General features: G+C 40.0%; 1 protein-coding gene across 3 annotated transcripts in view; it reads right to left on the reverse strand.

Annotated features, from left to right (window-relative positions):
- The window catches only part of slc4a3 (solute carrier family 4 member 3), a 63279-nt gene that overhangs the window by 35181 nt on the left and 7947 nt on the right, over window positions 1–20151 (reverse strand). For all 3 annotated transcript variants that reach the window (XM_061792244.1, XM_061792243.1, XM_061792242.1), the window contains exons 2-6: window positions 17358–17653; window positions 12702–12879; window positions 11603–11856; window positions 8028–8212; window positions 6031–6257 (exon numbers count right to left, since the gene is read on the reverse strand). In XM_061792244.1, coding sequence (XP_061648228.1) covers window positions 6031–6257; window positions 8028–8212; window positions 11603–11856; window positions 12702–12879; window positions 17358–17411 — 898 coding nt within the window. In that variant the 5' untranslated portion in view covers window positions 17412–17653. The remainder of the gene's footprint in view (window positions 1–6030; window positions 6258–8027; window positions 8213–11602; window positions 11857–12701; window positions 12880–17357; window positions 17654–20151) is intronic.

Genomic DNA, 20151 nt, shown 5'->3' on the forward strand with positions numbered 1-20151 from the left:
GGGTTTTGTGCAATGGTACCAAGCCTGTCTAGGATGATTTATTATTTGGCTAAAAAAAAAAAAAGATCCACTGATATATAATTGGTGCATTATAATTTGTTGAGCCTCCTCTTATGTTGCGGGTCATAATGACCTGTTTGAAACGCTAGGGGGAAACATTTTTTAGATGTAACTTGTTCTGCATGTCTGAATAATCTGAAAAACTGAATTTGCATTCTGCTACATTATTTACTGTATATTTGTATTATTATATTAATATTGTTATTTTTTTAATTATTAATTTTAAAGTGGATGAGACTGAACTATGAGCATTGTTGCTAACAAACTAACACAACAAAGGTGTAAATGGAAAACCATTCAGCAAGGATCATCTTGTGTAACGGACAATTTCCGCTGGAGCAGCTTGATACGCAATGGTGAAATGTAATCAAAATTTTAAAATCCCCTAATCATATTATGCATACCATGGAATTCCTTTCAGGGGACATGATTAGAAACTGAGGGTGAACATGACAACTGCATGTACAAATATAAATAGCTTAACACTGATCTCTTTTTAGGAAATGAAGGATGTAGACTAAGCGTAAATGTTTTTAACAGTCTGAATTATGTTATGAAAACACCAAAGGCATTCTTTAAATGTTTAAATGCCCCAATCAATTACATTTCTGACACATGCCTGTTAAATCTATGCTATTTTCTAAATAACAGGCAAGTCTGCCTTGGAATGTACATTAAATATTTCACTGCTGGCAGCGACGTAACCCGAATGCATGTTGGAACGCGCCATACTCTCACTTAAAATACTAATGTAGTATTAAAGCGATAATTACACTAAATATTAGTATGAAAACACTAACTGTGCTAAGTGATGGTACCTTCTTGTAGCGCTGGAAAAAATATTCTGTAAAATGTTGTATGTTGCTTCCGTCGTAAAATCGAAAACCTCTTGGAACTTTTGACAACCTGTCCATGACCTTGTTATGCTGTGCGGCCACACATAATGCACATGCCAGAAACCGCCACTGCTAACAAGCTCACCCATGCTGCATCACTGGTAAGAATAAGCAGTATAGAAAATGGATGGATAGACTAACAAGTGAAGTATGAATTCTGGCCCACCCTGTGGATAAAATCCAATTCTTATGTAATGTTATTGTTGTCATTTGCTGTGCTCAGAAGACGTTATAAGATGAGCTGAAAAAGTCCATAGGACAAAATTCACAAGGAAATCATTCCCTTTTCTGACCGGCAGGTAACTTATGTGCTGATCGCCTTAAAATAATTCAAAACAAAAACATGAATGGAAATAGAAGAACCAGACACACTGATTGTCAATGTAATGTCATTCCGCTTCAGCTGTGGCTAAGACCAAAGCCAAATGGATGCCACCGGATCAATGGAAACACAGAAGACAACATCCACAGTCGAGAGGCTTGCCAATTTGTTCAATACCATGTACCAACGTAGTACTGTTTGACATGAATGTGCCCGATAGCATTAATCAAGCTCGCTATATAATCAGTGGAAACTCACATTCATTAGAATTAAAGGCTTGGCAAAAACGTTACGTTGTGATGGTGACAAGGTTGAAACCAACGTTGTCCACTGTCAAACGTTCATGTCCAAGCTCTAATCTCCACAAAACTACTTACGGATTGAATCGACCGAAGATCCCAGTTGAGTGTGGATCGACTCGAGCAAGTCATAGTCGTCGAAATCGAATACAAACTCTTCAAATTCCTCAAAGCCTTCCACGATGGACAGTGAGCCGTGTTGCTCGTTTTGGCGCTGCCTCGGGGTGCCCGAGCTTTTCTGGATACTGCACTCACGCTCGGCTCCATTGTGCTTGTTGTCGGCCTGGTTCTCTTGTCCATCTATATCTGTCATCTCCACAGCTGGTACCTCCTCCTGTCCTCCTCTCTCCAGCTGGGCTTACTGCTCATTCAGGGGCTGCCCACTCTTTTTAACTGCAGTGCGTTGCCTGGACTCCTTTTACAGTCCCGAATCCACACCGGTTACACCATGAAACCAAAGCAAAGTCAAATCCCAGAGCCAGAAGACACCTCTCTGAAACCACGGTCAAGCCACAGTAGCAATGTTTACTTTGGCCACAACAGCAAAGTGCAGAAAAGGAGTGGTTTTCTTTGTGAGAACAGAATCAGTGCCACTCTTGTTTTGGGTGATGTCCACAGGCTATTGATTTGGGGGCTGTGCCATAACGATCGATAGTGAATTAGAGTAGGACGTAATGCTTTTCATTGGTATAGTACAGTAAAACCCTGCTATTCGAGGGGTGAAAAACGGAGCCTGGCCGTGGATAAAACGCAATTGATGCCCCTACCTAAAAATGTTTATAAATTGCATATGATACCAGTAGACACAGATGGTGCAATGTTTCATTTGTCTACCATTCAAGCAGGCAGCATGGGTTAAAATCCCACACAGAGGCAATGTGAGTCTGAAAGATTATCTCTATCAACTGCTGAAACGGGTAACTGGCAGCCAACACTTGGGGGGGGACTTTAAATAATTTTGAAAAAAAAAATTTGGGGGGAAAATCTTAAACTTCTTTCTTCTACCATACCCGATCAGTTTTAAATTAGAATAGCAACGTTCACCACTAGATGATACTGATTGCTTGGTAGCACTTCCCCCATGTCTTCTTCATCAGAAAAGAATAGGAAGCAGTTAATGTGTTCAACAAATTTTAAAGCAAGCCTATATCTCCAGTTTGCTGAGAGATGCTGTCAGCCATGACTGTTTTATAACACTGATAAGTCATCAAAGAGAAACAGAGGCTCTTTTACCTCAGAGAAATTTTTAACCCTTTTAGCACCATAATAATAGATATATTTATTAGTTTCACAGCTTTCAGTGGCAGTTTGGATGATTAAAATAGCAATAGTAGCGAGGAGTTGCGGTAATTTGAAATACATATGCGCCGCAGTGTCACCGGTGATCGCTGTCGCTTTTAAAAGGGTTATGGAATAATTACCAGGAAGAGTAACATAGCATCTTATATATTTAGTAAGATACCAGATAATGCTTAGCTTATGCTAGCAAGTGACTGGGAAGTTACTATATCGCACACAACTAACAGGCAGGGTTTCATGCAAACAAACTGCAACATAAATATAAGATGACAGTTAATTAAGACACATTCAGCGAACTACGAGTAACATAAAAACTCTTGAACAATAATGATTGATAATGATTAACATCCTTATTATGCCAAAATTTCAGCAGTGAAGGCTGCTATGCATACTGGGAACCAAAGTATATGCGAGGAGTATACTGACGCTATCAAGCTCTCAAATCAAAAGTACACAAACGGGGATTTTTTTTTCTCTCACAAGAACTGTTGCAGTTTGTTTAAAGTGCATGAGGAGTTACTAAATTTGTGTCCTCCAAAAACATGGATGTATTTAACGCCGTTAAAAGTGTTGGAAATAAGATAAGCGGCAGGAAAGGGGAGATGCACCAGCACTCCTTCAACAAAGCAGAGTGAATGTCCCAATACTGCAAAGTGACTAAGCCTAATTTGGAATGACATGCAGGACAAACAATACAATATATAAAAAAAATTTAGTGAATTGATCTTTGTGGAAAAAAATGCACAACATTTGTTCTAGCACTTACTGTTGGTTTGCTATTCTTTGAATGTTAATTTTTATGTAAGAGAATCCATCCATTTTCTGAGCCGCTTCTCCTCACTAGGGTCGCGGGCATGATGAAACTTATCCCAGCTATCATCGGGCAGGAGGCGGGGTACACCCTGAACCGGTTGCCAGCCAATCACAGGGCACATAGAAACCACCAACCATTGGCACTCACATTCACACCTACGGGCAATTTAGAGTCTTTAATTAACCTAGCATGCATGTTTTTGGGATGTGGGAGGAAACCGGAGTGCCCGGAGAAAACCCACGCAGGCACGGGGACAACATGCAAACTCCACACAGGCGGGGCCGGGGATTGAACCCTGGTCCTCAGAACTGTGAGGCGGACGCTCTAACCAGTCGTCCACTGTGCCGCCGCGTAAGAGAATCCTTTGAATTGAAAAAAAAAAAATAATAATCTGAGTATGTGGCTATTTTGGCGGCACGGTGTTCCTGCCAGAGGTATTAACCGTAGGGCTGTTTAGTTTTCATTCCACTTTGGCTCTGTCTAACTCTTTTGGTTTGTTGCCTCTGTGTTGTTGCTCTTTCGTAACAAGCTTTTACCATTTTTCATTCTCATAATTTTTTTTGTGCTACACGTTTGTGCACAATTTTGGTTCATTGAATCCTACTGGATTGCTCTTGTAGTCTAATTTGAGATCCATCCTTTATCCTTTTGCCAAATATTACATCAATGTCCAAATGGGGAGTCCCAACAATTTGTGGCAATTTGGGTTCACTGTTAAAACTTCCATCAAGGTTGTTGACTGTAGGCTGTGTGTTTAATTACGTTGTACTATGCGTGTGGATGTTGTTTAACTTTTGGACTAAATGTTGCACCCGACACTATGGAAGGACTTTAATTCTCAAAAGAAACGAAAACAAGGGTTGCAGCGGCATGCACAGCCTGTCACCATGAAGCATCAGTACTCGGCAGCTGTGATTTTAGTGGCCCTGTTTTGTGTTTCTACGCAGTCAATGATTACTCCAGTCTGGTAAAGCAGGAAAGGCCAGAGGCAGGGTCGCTGGTGAAGGGGAATCGACTGCAGGCTCTGTTAATGACTGCCCCTTTTTCTCTTACACCACTCACAATTATTGCCTATGTTTAGATATACTATACAGTGAGCCTCTACCCATTTGCAGTTCACTCAACATGTTTACTTATTCACATTTTTTCCTGTGAAACCTTTCCTCATCTGTCATCTTAAAAACTATTCATGGTTTTTGCGCTCTTTCTGTAACCTCCGAAAATGACGGACAGAGGACAGAATGTTAAAGTCTCAACTAATTGGAAAGTAGTAAATGATGTCAAGGAAGTATGTTGTTTTGATAAATCTCGACTGAGAGATGAAAATCTTCATCTTTGTAAATTATTATTATTATTATCATTATTATGATACACAGCGGCAGCATGGAGTTAATCCATATACTTACATGTCAGTCTATCCAAGATGACCAGTTTGGAAAATGTATTTAAAATACCATTGCTATTGAATATTGTTGGGAAAAAAAAAAAACATTGATAAGGCAATGGCATTATATTTTGTAATGTCCGAGCAATTTATGTAGAATCAGCGATATTAACTCAGATTAATCACACATTGTATTTTGACCACACGTGCTCCTTTATCTTAACCGAGGATGGATATCTGAAATGCGGTGCAGGTTGCTATAAAGTCAGTGAGGAGACCCGACTGGTGCGCTTGGCGGCAAATTTTGCATCAAAAGTCATTTGCATCAAAGCCCAACAAGTTTAAGATACCATCTCAAAGCAAAATGTGGTACTATGTGCGCCTGTGATTAATTGCAATTAATCAAGAAACAAAATCTGATTAAAAACAATCAATATATATACATATATATAGCTGGCACAGTGAAAACTGGTTAGGGCATTTGCCTCACAGTTCTGGGGACCGGGGTTCGAATCCCGAGCCTGCCTGTGTGGAGTTTGCATGTTCTCCCCGTGCCTGGGTGGGTTGTTTCCGGGCACTCCGGTTTCCTCCCACATCCCAAAAACATGCATGAATTAGAGACTCTAAATTGCCCGTAGGTGTGGATGTGAGTGTGAATGGTCGTTTGTTTATGTGCCCTGCGATTGGCTGGCGACCAGTTCAGGTTGTACCCTGCCTCTTGCCCGAAGATAGCTGGGATAGGATCCAGCATACCCGCGACCCTTGTGAGGATAAGTGGTACAGAAAATGAATACTAACTTTGTGTTCAACTAAACAGGCCCAGATTTCACACACAAAAAAAATTGTGAGTAAATTGAGATGAGATTGTCATTATATTGGGGCTCAATGCTCAGTTCGGTTGGAGACACTGCATTAGATAATACAGATGAAATGGCCCTCTGTGATACCGCACTCACTTTTCATGTCATCCAAATCAACGCTGGCCAACATCTGGGCCTCAGCTTCATCGGTTGGCACTTGATGATAAACGGCAGTCTCAACTGCGGTCATGCTGCCAATGCAAATCCGCTCCCTCAGGTCATAGTTGCACCGCTGGGCGCCTGTCACGCGATGGTGGGTGGACTTCCGACAAAACCAGTTCTGAGTTGCAGTGGTGGATGGGGACGCCCATCCTGGGGTGATGCTGACAAAGAACACAGACATTGTTGATAAGACATTGTTGTAGGATAACAGGAGTCATTGCGACCTCTTTGGGAGAGAAAAAAAAAAAATCAGTACCATGTCCTTATAGTGCCTTCCGTTTGTTTCTCAGGAAAATCATTAATGGCATGAAAGCAAAACTGTCAGAGATGAAAATATCCCAACAAACCTTATACACTACTGTTTGTACTGTGAAGTGGTGCCTTTAGATACGAATTAATTTCTGAGATACGAGCCATACGCCAAAATGTAATGTAATGTAATGTGCAATGTAATGTGACCAAATCATTTCTTGTCATTTTAGACCCTTTTACACGCCAAAGGATCACTTGCATGCACTTTAACATGTATCCTTCTGAATCTGCAAGGTTGGCCTCTGGGGATGCTGGGCCTGTTCCGCCCACCTCCTCTTGGGTATGGTTGTGTCCGTGTTGCTCTCCTGGGGGATGCCAATCCTGAGGCTGCTCTCCGTCCCCGGGTGCCAGGGTGGTGTTTGTTGGCCCCACTCCGGGGGTCTCGTCCTAGTCTCCGGGTGGAAGCTTGGGGGCCATGCTGCTGCGTCCCGGGCCTGTGTCCTCCTCTTCCCTCTCCCCAGGGCGCGCTACCATGGTCGTCGCCCTTCTCTCCCTGGGGATGTGTGGGGTCCCCGGCTGACTTGGGGATCATGTTGGGGTGTCAGCGTCTCCTGCCTCGGTCGGCCCTGCCTTCTGGCCTTGTTCTGGTCACTGGGCTATGGTCGGTTTGGGTGGGGGTTGAATTAGCTTAGCTGTGGGGTGGGCAGGGGCTTCCCCCTTTTCTCTGTGGTCTGGCAGCTGATCGGGCCAGGCCCACAGGAGTCTAGCCTCTTACTTCACACACTCTGCACATTTTTAGTACTCACACTGTACATACTCTGCACATTGGCCACACTCCAGCCAGTGACCCTGGTGAGGATAAGCGGTACGGAAAACAGATGGATGGTTGGAGTTATGCTGTGAGAATCTTATGGAATAAAGCAAAATGTTATTTTTACTTAAAAATACTGTATATGGCACCTAAATGGCAAAATCAGAGAAATTGGTAATTTTGCAGAGGTCTCTTCATTTTTTTCCAGAGCTGCATGTTTTAGTGGCGATGTAGTGTAATGACACAAGTACAAGTATGTCGAAAGTACAGTAAACCCCTGCATATTCTACGCTATTAACAATACACGAATTCAGCCGTTTGCATTTTTCTGGCTGAACCTATCCCCAGCTACTTGCTGAAAAACTAACCTTGGTACTCACATTTTTGTGTTCTTTCTGAAACATCCTAAGATGCCGGAATATGGTGCCAAAACCATATCTAAATAGCAAAGTAATACAGTAACTAATCCAAGGGTGTTGAAGTAATACATCTCCACTGAAAGAGAAGCTTTTTATGTCATGGAGGACCTAAGTTTAGCCTGGGCTGTTACGGAGATTCTTCCCTGCATGTGCATATACACGGGGACACATTTATTTATTTTTAATGAAATCATCTCTAAGCCATTTATTTTAAAGGTTAATGTTATCAGATGAGATTGATATTCAAGCATTGTGGTATATTTACAGTTTAAACCATTAATATAGGCAACTATAAGAAACAACGGCAATTACCTTTTTGTTTTCGCTATTCGCTACAGGGCTCAGTCCATAGCCACCGTAAACCGCAGGGGTTTACTGTTTTACCATTATTATTACCAAGGCAGCCTTCAGTGCCCACCAAGCAGCATGATACTTTTATGAGAGCCTACCTGTTGCTGGACATAGACTCCTTTTCCTTCTCCTCGTGGTGTTCAATGACGGCATATCCTCCACTGTAAAGGTCTCCCTTGAGAGTGAGCGTGCGTTTCTGGGCCCGGCGTTGCTCCTCATTTTCTGTGTGGACTGTGGCGATTGAAAGAGCTTCCTCCAAGTGCTCTTGACTCTCCAAACTAAACTGAGAGCAAGGAGAAGATCGAGGTGAGAGGGGTGCAATAGAGGGCAGACAAGATCAAATCGAGATGCCAGAGCTCTATCAAAGAAATTCAATTATGGTCAGTAAATACAGAACAAAAAATTTGAATATCATGGAAACGTTTATTTATTTCCATAATTCCATTCAAAAAGGTAAACTTTCATAGAGTATAGATTCATTTAAACAATTTCAAGTATTTATTTATATGTTTATTTTTACATAATTTGGGTTTCCAGCTCATAAAACCCACGAAATCAGGAATTAAAAAAAATTAAATACTGTGAAGAAATGACCATTTACTTCTGTTTTTGTTGGAAAAAAAGAAAGAAATTAGGGTCACATGAAATCAGTCAAAATATGGTACTTTTAAAACAATATGTTAATCTTCAATCCCTTAGCTATAATCTCTGCCTCGATGCGCCGTGGAATTGAGGCAATCAGCCTGTGGCATTGCATGGGAGTTATGGAAGCCCAGATCTCCTTGATGCTTCCTGTCAGTTCTTCTTTGTTTTTGGGTTTGGTGCCCCTCATTTTCCTCTTGATAATACCCCATAGATTCTCAGTGGGGTTTAGATCCGGCGAGTTGGTTGGCCAGTCAAGCACTGTGATGGCATGGGCATCAAAGCAGGTTTTGGTGCTTCTGGCGGTATGGGCAGGGGCCAGGTCCTGCTGGAAGGTGAAATCTGCATCTCCATACAGATCCTCAGCAGAAGGAATCATGAAGTCCTCTAAAACATTCTGGTAGATTGTTGCGGTGACCTTGGATATAAGAAAGCAGAGTTTACCAAGCCGGCACATCTGCCTCACAGTTCTGGGGACCGGGGTTCAAATCCCAGCCCCGCCTGTGTGGCGTTTGCATGTTCTCCCCGTGCCTGGGTGGGTTTTCTCCAAGCACTCCGGTTTCCTCCCACATCCCAAAAACATGCATGGTAGATTGATTGATGACTCTAAATTTCCCGTAGGTGTGAATGTGAGTGTGAATGGTTGTTTGTTTCTATGTGCCCTGCGTTTGTTTTTTTACGACCGGTTCAGGGTGTACCCCGCCTCCCCGCCCGAAGATAGCTGGGATAGACTCCAGCAGCCCGCGACCCTAGTGAGGATGTGCGGTTAAGACAATCGATGGATGGATGGATGGAGTTTACCAACACCTGCACTGGACATTGCACCCCAAATCGTGGATATTTCACACTGGACCTCAAACAGCTTAGGTTCTGTTCTTCACCAGTCTACCTCCAAACCCTTCGACCTTGAATCCCGAATGAAAGGCACACTTTACTTTTCTCGGGAAATAGCACCTTGGACCACTGGCCAACAGTCCAGTCCTTCTTCTCCTTGGCCCAGTTGAGACGCTTCCTACGTTGGCTCAGGCTGAGAAGTGGCTTGACCCGAGGAACCAGACAGTTGTAGCCCATGTCCCGGATGCGTCTGAATGTGGTGGCTTTTGAAGCTCTGGCTTCCGCCTCATTCTACTCTGATAATCCGCTGAAGCCCATGCTCATCTCTTTTGCTGGTGCATCTTCTTCTGCCACATTTTGTCCTTCCACTAGACTTTCCATTGATATGCTTGGACGCAGCACTCTGTGAACAGCCAGCCTCCTTAGCTATGAACTTTTGTGGCTTACCCATCCTATGGAGGGTATCAATGATGGTCTTCTGGCCAATTTTCAAGTCTGCAGTCTTTGACAATTGAACCAAACTGAAGCAATTTAATGACACCTGGGGAAACCTGTGCAGGTGTTTTGAGTTTAGTATATGATTAGTGTGTGACACACAATTTAAAACATTTATGGCCTGTAAAATTTGGGCTGATTTCTTCACAGTATTCTAATTTTTGAATTCCTGATTTTTTGGGTTTTATGAGCTAGAAGCCCAAATTATGTAAAAATAAACAAATAAATACTTCAAATTGTTTAAATTGTGGGCCCTGAATCTATAATCTATGAAAGTTTAACTTTTTGAATGGAATTATAGAAATAAATAAACTTTTCCATGATATTCAAATTTTTTGGAAAGGGTTTATAGGCGCTTGTTTACAATCTAGTCCGCTTCGTGTTCAAATCCATCCACATGATGGTGAGAATGTAACGCTGCTTTTATGTTGCAGGTCAAATTGACCCGTTTGTAAAATTTAGGGGGAAATAATAATACAATATTAGGATTAAACTCACCCTTCTGACCTTATTTTTGTTCTTTTAATATCAATATTGCATTGTGTTATTATATCATATTCATGATTAAGCGTAAAATGGGTCACATTGACCCATGAATTTCAGAGCAGCATCCATAATCTAGTCCACTAATCCATCCTCATGCTGGTCACAATGTAGCCGTGTTGTTACACATCAAATTGACCTGTATAGAAAATCTACAAATCTATATTTATAAAAAATATATTTTTCGGGATGATTAAACAGAGCAGGTCCGATTGACCCATGAACTTCGTTGTAAGAAACAAACACAACATCCATCCATTTTGGGTAGCGGTTGACCTTGGAGGGGTCATGGGTGAGATAGTGCTGTTTTAGGACTTAAATATATTAATTCATTTTCAATTCATTTGTATTCATTAATCTGATGAGATAATTAGCTAGTTTATTTAGTGTAAATACAAAAAAAGCATTAGTAAAATAAACAATTTTACATATACAATGATGCCTTGATATACGGGTGCCTTGGCTTATGAGTTGTTCGAGACATGAGCAGTCGCTTGGCCGATTTATTTATTTTTTTGTCTTAAGAGTAAAGAGCAAATATTCCAGATACACTTGCGCTTCAGACCCTAGATGTTGGGCGCAAACTTCACAACATTCAGCCAACAACAATTCAAAAGAAGAGCAAGGACAATACAGTCATTTTTGTGCTTGCATTGTTTATGTTTGCCAGTTATGTGGAGAGCAAATTATATTACTGTGTTAGTACAACACTGTTAAGCACATTTATCTTGTTTCAAAAAAACATAAAAAAATATTTTTTTTGTGTGTTTTTGGATTAATTTAATTTTCATCAATTTTAAAGGGGAAAAATATTTGAAATGCAATTGTTTTGAGAACAAGCGTGGTCACAGAATGAATTAAACTCGTATCTCAAGGCACCACTGTACATTTAAAAATGTGCTGTATTGAAAAAAAGTTAATTGATTACATTAAATTAGTCATAACACAATTAAAAACGAGCACGTATTATTCTATTATTAAAATAAACATTTACACGTTTTACATTGACATTTGAATTATTTCTTATATCACCTACAAATGGTCTGGTCCATCTGTCCGATTTAAAGATCAAATTTGGCCTGTGAGCACTAATCTCTGGTATAAAGTCCAGTAAAAAGAAAAACAATTCTCTTCTCATGGCTTTGCAATCCTATATTACCTGTGCTTCAATGCAGGGGGGTAACTCTGCGGCCATGGCAACCGCCTCCTGCGTGTCTATTTCCGACTCAGCATCCTCCTCATCCACTTCGTGGATGGTGGGCGTAACTTCCGAGGGTGGCAGAGACGTCTTTCTTTTCTTCCGTTTCTTTTTGCGTCTGCGCTCTGTGCCGTGCACCCTCTTGCGTAAGCGCTGGGGTACGGGCAAGTGGGTGGAGAGGGGGTGGTGGATGTGATGAATTGTGTGCCTGTGATCTGGATTTCAAGAAATGACAAGAATGTATTTGGCAAAAATGTTGAAATCCCAAATTGCCATATACAATGTTGCATACAGCATTCCCTCGCTATATCGCGGTTCACCTATTGTGGATTCAGTGAATTGCAGATTTATTTTTTACATATTCATATCACGCATAATTCGCCATATCGTGGGATTTTAAGTGTATGCTGTAACTTTATTTTTGGTAAAATAAACACTTCCTAGGCTAAAACATTTAAACTGAAAAGAAAAATCATTAATTCACATATTACAATAAAATACTACTAGTCCTAAGTACTACATTACTCTATGTTTAAGAGTTCAAAAGATGTTTAAGAGTATGGAAAGTGCTTATGTTAAAAGGAGTGTGGGGAAGATTAATAACGGTCTGGCAAGGTTCATACAGCTTTAAAATGTATAAATAATAATTAGAAAAAAAATGTGGTCGCTACTTTTCAGATTTCACCTACAATACTGCAGGGGTGGTCCGGAACCTAACCCCCACGATAAATGAGGGATTGCTGTACATGGTTAATGGCAGCTACAGTATATTCAAGGAGACTGTGTTCCAAATTATTAGGCATATATTGTTTTTGGTGATTTTCATAAATAGTAAGTTAGATGCAAGAATTTTCTCCCAGGGTTGCTGTTTGGAGGTATACTGCAATCCCTCGCTTAGATCTTATTTTTAAAATACTCCATAGTTTCTCAGTAGGGTTGAGGTCAGGGGTTGACAGTGAGGACACCATGAGTTTTTCTCCCTTCATACACATATCAGCTATAGCTGCAATTGTATTTGCGTAATTTGGATCACAGTGTATGCACAGTAATCTGTACCTACACTCAAAATCTTTTTCTGTGTAGTTTCGACCCATCCTGTCGCCACTGATGGATGCAGATTCACTGATGATGTCAGCAAAATACTTGACAGACAGTGCTTTCTCCCAATCCTCCTCCTCCGCCTCATCTTCGTTCTGGTCAGCCAGTGATTCTTCCTCATTGCCCTCATCGTCCCTCACCTAAAAAAAAAAAAAAAAAAAAAAAGATACAGCCTCAATACTGGTGCAACAGCACCACCTACTGTGAAATCATCATTAAAAGATGAAGCTTGGTCCCTGTCATTCTCACCATTTCATCAAAAACTGGAAAAGAACAGCTTCATAAGACCCAATCTTTTTTATCTTTACCTTGCTATTTTTACACTAATTTAATTCATTGACTGTTTCTTCTTCTTCATTATATTCACTTATGTTACCTACTTTGTCAGGATAAACGTTATCTTTTTGGCTTCTTGATCATGAACAGGCCAACTAGTGTGTAAAATTAATAAACGTGAATAAAAGAATATGCATTGCAATACAATTACCGTAATTTCTCGTGTATAATGCGCACCCCCAAAGTTGAGCTAAAAATTCTGGAAAACCCTCCTACCTGTGTATAATGCATTTTTACAAAGCATGATTTAGCTTCTACCCATATGATCAAAACATGAAGTATTATCTTTATTTTGTTAGTTTTTTTCAAATAATTATTCTGAAGTTAAGCACTTTATTTCAACACATACTACTTTATTTTGATTTACTTGCTCTTATTTGGAAATTCACAGCCCTACTTTTATTTAATAAATGATAAAACACACAGTTGTGCTCATGTTTGCTTGCCCAGGCAGAATTTGTAAGATGTGTACAATTATTTTAAGAAAACATGAAGGACCAGCTGAAACACATTTAATTTTATTTTAATGGGATTCAAATTAAACTGTCAAACATTTCAGAAAAACATTATCATTAAACAAAACATAACCATAAAGAAACTAAGGATGGTTGTTGTTCAGTCATCACTCATATTTAAAAAAATAACAATAATATTTCACAAATTCTGCCTGGCTATGTAAACTTATGAGCACAATTGTACATATATGCAGTCATATGTACCCCTGTCATATTGGAATGAAAGTGTAGGCTACACCTTTTTCATAACCTCTATGTGGCATACTAGAATGAAAGTGTACAACTTTTTCATAACCTCTCGGTGGCGGTGGCATAGTGGAATGAAAGTGTACAGCTTGTTCATAACCTCTAGATGGCGGCATACATTTATAAAATGCGAAAGTCTTTTTCATTTTCTCCTATACCTATGTGTAATGTGCACTATTGACTTTTGACAATTTTTTTGGGGGAAAAATGCACGTTATGCACGAGAAATTATGGTAACCCCCCTGGATCAAAGTAACTCATTTTAAAAATCTAAAAAAAATAAAATAAAAATGCCCTGCGATTGGCTGGCAACCAGTTCAGGGTGTACCCCGCCTCCTGCTCGATGACAGCTGGGATAGGCTCCAGCACGCCCGCGACCCTAGTGAGGAGAAGCGGCTCAGAAAATGGATGGATGGAATAAAATAAAAAATAATGTAAAAACAATGGGACAATGCGTCATCATTATTTTTTTCTCTTTTATTACATTCATTCATTCATTCATCTTCCATTCTGCTTATCCTCACTAGGGACGTGGGCATGCTGGAGCCTATCGCAGCTATCTTCGGGCGAGAGGCGGGGTACACCAGAACTGGACGCCAGCCAATCGCAGGGCACACATAAACAAACAACCATTCACACTCACATTCACACCTAAGGGCAATTTAGAATCTTCAATCAACCTACCAAGCATGTTTTTGGGACGTGGGAGGAAACCGGAGTACCCGGAGAAAACCCACACAGGCACGGGGAGAACATGCAAACTCCACACAGGCGGGGACGGGATTTGACCCCCGGTCCTCAGAACTGTGAGGCGGATGTGCTTACCAGTGGTACACCGTGCCGCCCTTTTATTACATATTCAATATATTAATATTCATTCAAACTCACTGATGGTGTAGTGGTACACTCGCCTGACTTTGGTGCAGGCAGCGTGGGTTCAGTTCCCGCTCAGTGACGGTGTGAATGTGAGTGCGAATGGTTGTCCGTGTCTATATGTGCCCTGTGACTGACTGGTGACCAGTTCAGGGTGTAATCTGCCTTTCGCCCGAAGTCAGCTGGGATAGGCTACAGCGTCCCGTGACCCTAACCAGGATAAGCGGTGTTGAAAATGGATGGATGGATAATATTCATTCATTCATTTTCCGTACAGCTTATCCTCACTAGGGTCCCAGGCGTCTTTCAGTCAAGATGTCTCACTTCAACATACTTCTTTGGATCAACTGTACAAATTTGGTATTGAGACAGGTCATTAGTGACATCTTGTGATATCTTATGGCGAAAGATAGAAAGGGCACAAAAACTGTGAATCGTGCATTTTATTTTTGCGAACAAAGGAGGAACAGTTCCAAATTTAAAAAAGTTACGTGTATAAGTGAATTGTATTTCTTGATTTCCGAGCACATTAGCACAAAATTACAAGAGTATAACACACGCTTTTCCGTATGTAGTTTTAACAGTAGAAACATCAATGCATATTTCAAACACTGCAAAGCAGATGAAGCAATACTTTATGAACATGAACACATGGTGTCACTACGACAAAAACGCAAGCAGCAAATGACTAATGCACTCCCAACAGCCCCTGGAGACTGACGGCTAGTGGGAGCGGCGTGTCCATACAGAAACATCTGGTGCTTCTGATAGGTCAAGTCGCTCGAAGGCACCAGATCCTCAGCTTCTGATTGGTTCTGGCATGGTGAGTCCTCTGCCTAATGATCTGTGCTCTCATATTTCTCTTCTTAGGGCTCTATTAGATTTTAATTACCAGTGCGATGAAGGAACAGGATGCATTTAAATATGAGAGCTACCTATCAGCTCAAGGCCGAAGTATTATATCTTTTTTACATATACATTTTATATTTACATTAGATATACAGTTTAAAACTGTTTCAATTGTTTTTTTGTTTTTTTTTGCTTTTATGTGCAATACATTTTAATGAAATCACTGAGATTTTTTTACAACCCCAATTCCAAAATATTTATATATTTATATTTATATATTATAGTTGTATATTATTATTATTATATTAGATATACTAAATTCAACATATTATAATGTTGAAAAGAAAGTGCATAAACATTTCAATCCCAATTAATGAGCATATGTTGTAAAATCTACCTTAATTCTAGCCTCCTGCACCCCTCCCTGCACTTAAATTGCATTTCACTCTGTGGAAAAGGCAACATGAATATTTCATCTTGGGGAGTAAATGGGATTTCGCGAGGTGTACTGAAATATTTAACAGCTGATGACTAATACTGACAAATTTCATGAGTTGCTATGTTATGTCTTGTATTGCAAGTAATGTGGGACACACAAATGTTAGTAGTGAAAAGCTTATGTATATAAATGACTGCTGTCCAATGATATAAAAGGTGTATGTTCAGTCTATTTTGGATAAGCAACATTCTCAGCTTTAACATCAGATAAGTGGCACATACTTGACTGCTTGGGGCTGAGGGGATTTTTGGGAATGTGTCATTGCATGCACCACATGCACAGATCTGCACACTAATAGACAAGTGTATTTTGCCAACATAATGATATCTTCTTTTTCCTGCTTTTTTTCTCACCTTTCTCTTTAGACTCATTGCTGTGTGAGAACAAGGAACCGCTTACTTAGCCGCTTACTTAACCGCAGCGCCCTAGCTCCGCCCTCGGTTGCCATAGTAACGGAAGCCCAACATTTGATAAAGACACCTCAACTGAAACTTGCACAATTCTTGTAGTTGTTGTTTTTAGGGACTGTCTTGACCAGGGGATTAGAAAGTATTTTCCTCAATTGTAGCTGCTCTCCCAAGCTACTGTTATATGAGCTAAACACATCAAAAAACAATTTCTCCTACAATCAGTTTTTAAATCAGTTTCTCTTCATCTCAGCGGCAGATGGCTCAACTCTAGCAACTAAAACACCCATGACTCTCAGCTGTTAGAGCTGAGGAAAAGTCATTCATGAGATGTAAATCAGCACACTTCTCACTTAAGTTACATTATGTGTGTGTGTGTAGCATACTGCTACACACACACACACACACACACACACACAATGTGTGGTCAAACAGGTGATAGTGAATTTTGACAGGGTTGAGCTTGATTTCTTAATTTGTGATCATTTACGGTTCGCGAATCCATTCGCTTATTGTCACGTCCGCTGAACATTTGAGCTTCACTGTGCATAACGATGGGATCGCAATAGCGTAACAGCTAGGAACTTGTTTTCACATCCATCTGCTCTTGTTTCACAAGTGCATATTCAAACTTTTAATTGAGCTCATGAAAGTGTGGATAAAAAAAAAAACACCTTTGATGGTCATCAACATGCTCCAAAACTCACCAACCCACCCAAAAGCCTGAAAAGTACAACATTTATTGCACTTTCTCGTTATCTATTGGTATTGTTTGGGTCATCATAACAATCAAATGTAGGGGGGAAAAAAATCAACTCAGATTTAGGAGATGCAATTTTTTTTTACCGGACATTTCAAGAGAACTTAAAGAACATGCAGAAAATGGTTCCTACCTGATGCAGGTTGATCAAAACATCTATCTCAGGGGCATGACCGCCTGTAGCCATTGGGTTTGGCCCTCAGCCAGGGGGTATAATTGTTTGTGACGAAGGCACCGGGGTCTGGGTGAAGACAGTTAGCGTTGCAGAGTTGGTGGTGGGTCAAGGGAAGCAGTGTGGAAGGTGTGAAGTTGAAGGACGGGGAAGAGGGGGCAGGGTGGACTGGAGAGCAACTGGAACTAGGAGCAGGACAGCGTTCAGCCCTTCTCCTTCACAGCCGGGCACCCAGGAAGCCTTTGGGGTGGCATCACCTGCGGGAAAATGGTAGACATGCTGGATTTTCACTAGATTAGATTAGATTAGATTAGATTAGATTAGATTAGATAGATAGATAGATAGATAGATAGATAGATAGATAGATAGATAGATAGATAGATAGATAGATAGATAGATAGATAATGAATTTAGTCTAATTATGCTACAGTAATATTTGTACAAATAGTGCCAAGTGGGAAGTTTAATATTATTGACAATGATGTATACAGTAATGAAACTCATGAATTATAATACACTCACTATGTACAGTGTGTGGAACATCGGTGGATATGCATAATATGTATGCATAACAGCAACGCTGGCTCGCCCTTTACGCAATATAGGCAAATGCTAAGGACGCTGTGGCATCCTGGTGCTACAAAATCAGGAAAAAATACACGCTCAATAAATTATACTAAAACCAGCTGTTACTATTAACTCTTAAAATGGAGCAGCTAACATAAATTCAAACAAGCTAAGATTTTTGTTTGTGTGAATACAAATTATGTAGATTATACATCCATAGTAGACGAGCTGTGTCTATAGCTTTTTATTTTTATACAATATTAAATATTATCATGATTAAAATATTTAACATTTTATTTTACATTTTAAATTGGTTGATATGTTTCTTATACTGTAAATTAAAGACAATGGTAAAAACAATGCTGTTCGATTTATTTTGTAAACGCCTTTAGGGCGCCACATTGGGTTCAGCCAGCTCTTCATAATAGTTTAAATGACAAAAATGAAAATGTGCTAATAATACAGTCACATATTTTCACAGTCACGTTATTAGATATTAGATATGCTGAGATGTCATGTTACATCATGAATGGTGGCGTTCAACCCCTGAAGTTTTTTTTTTTAACCTTTATTGCAGTTTGAATTTAGATGACGATTAATCGGAAATGCAGTTGGAAAGAATGAGGTTCGAGAGGAAGATTAAAGCAAAAAAAAAGAAAAAGAAAGTAATGACAGCATAACAACAGTATACGACACCAATAACATTACAAAGGAGTTGTATTTTCTCTACATTATACAGTCTGTGCCCTGGGAACCCACTGCTACACTTTGATGAAGGGACACAATGAGTAGCAAATAGCACAGGACAAGATTTGGTGTGTGCCCAAGGCAAACAAAGCATGAGGTTATGAGGTTAAACGAAGCATTGAATGTATTAAAGACAGAGAAAGCTGAGGCATCCCAGGTGACCCACTTTGTTTGGAGTTACTATCACTGAAAAGGCATTGGTCTCAGTTGTTATGAGCTCATCCTTTTTCTTCTTTTTTTTGTGCTCCCTTGTGAGACATTTACAAGCGCTTGACTGCACAAATACACTGGCAAAACACAGAGGTTTTGAAAGGATGCAGATGGCAATTATCGTACACCTGACAATAGGGCACCACTGCAAGGTGCAGTAAGTCGTCAAATTTATGAATGTTGAAGTTTATTTTAGATATTTTCATCACAGATATGTGTGTATCCTCCCCTTATTCTACCGCAAAATCTTACCTTTGCTAACTTTGGGCTCACAATCAACCAAATTTTCTATATGTACGGAGACATACTGCATTATGGATTTTTTTTCTCACAATAATAAACCAGGGCAGGGCATATTTTTCACAGAGAGTAGCACCAAATATAGCGACTTTTGTGTGTACGCAACACACATTTGAGATGCTTATTTACAACTCTCAGTATATTTTTGTGCTCTTTCTATAACACCCAAACATGCTACAAGATGGCACTAAAGCCCTGCCTGATAGGAAAGTAGTTATTGTTGTCAAGGAATTGTATGTTGAAGTGATAAATCTTGACTAAGAGAAGAACATTTATGTAGGGAAGAAGCTAAATTTAGCCTGGGATGTGAGTGGACATTATGTAAAATTTTCACTGCATGCACATATACATGTGGTGCAATTATCAAAAGTTAAATAATCTCTAAGCCATTTTTTTAAAGGTGACATTGGAAGATGAGTTTGAAATTATATTAAAATGTTTTGGGATCATATTTTGTGCTATATTTACATCCATCCATCCATTTTCTATACCGCTTATCCTCACTAGGGTAGCAGGGTCGAGCCTATCCCAGCTAACTGCGGGCAAGGGGTGGTTGGGTTGGGGGGGGGGGGGGGGGGGTACACCCTGAACTGGTTGCCAGCCAATCGTAGGGCACATAGAAACAAACAACCATTCGCACTCACATTCACACCTACCTATACACCTACCTATATTTACATTTTAAACTATTAATACAGTTTTCGTGACTAATCCGTGTATAAAAGTCTGGCTAAAACCTAATCTTACAAAAAACTAAAGCAGTATTCCGCACTGAAAAAAATAATCCAATTAATCTATTCCAGACACCCAAAAATATTAACAAAGAAATATGTTTTATAGAGAATAACTATAGTTTAAAATACAGAAAACAATGTCAATAGCATAAAAAATATTGGATACCTCTATGATGCATGACAACAGATTCCCAAGC

This window comes from Phyllopteryx taeniolatus, chromosome 12 (genome assembly GCF_024500385.1).
Source record: "Phyllopteryx taeniolatus isolate TA_2022b chromosome 12, UOR_Ptae_1.2, whole genome shotgun sequence".
NCBI lineage: Eukaryota > Metazoa > Chordata > Actinopteri > Syngnathiformes > Syngnathidae > Phyllopteryx > Phyllopteryx taeniolatus.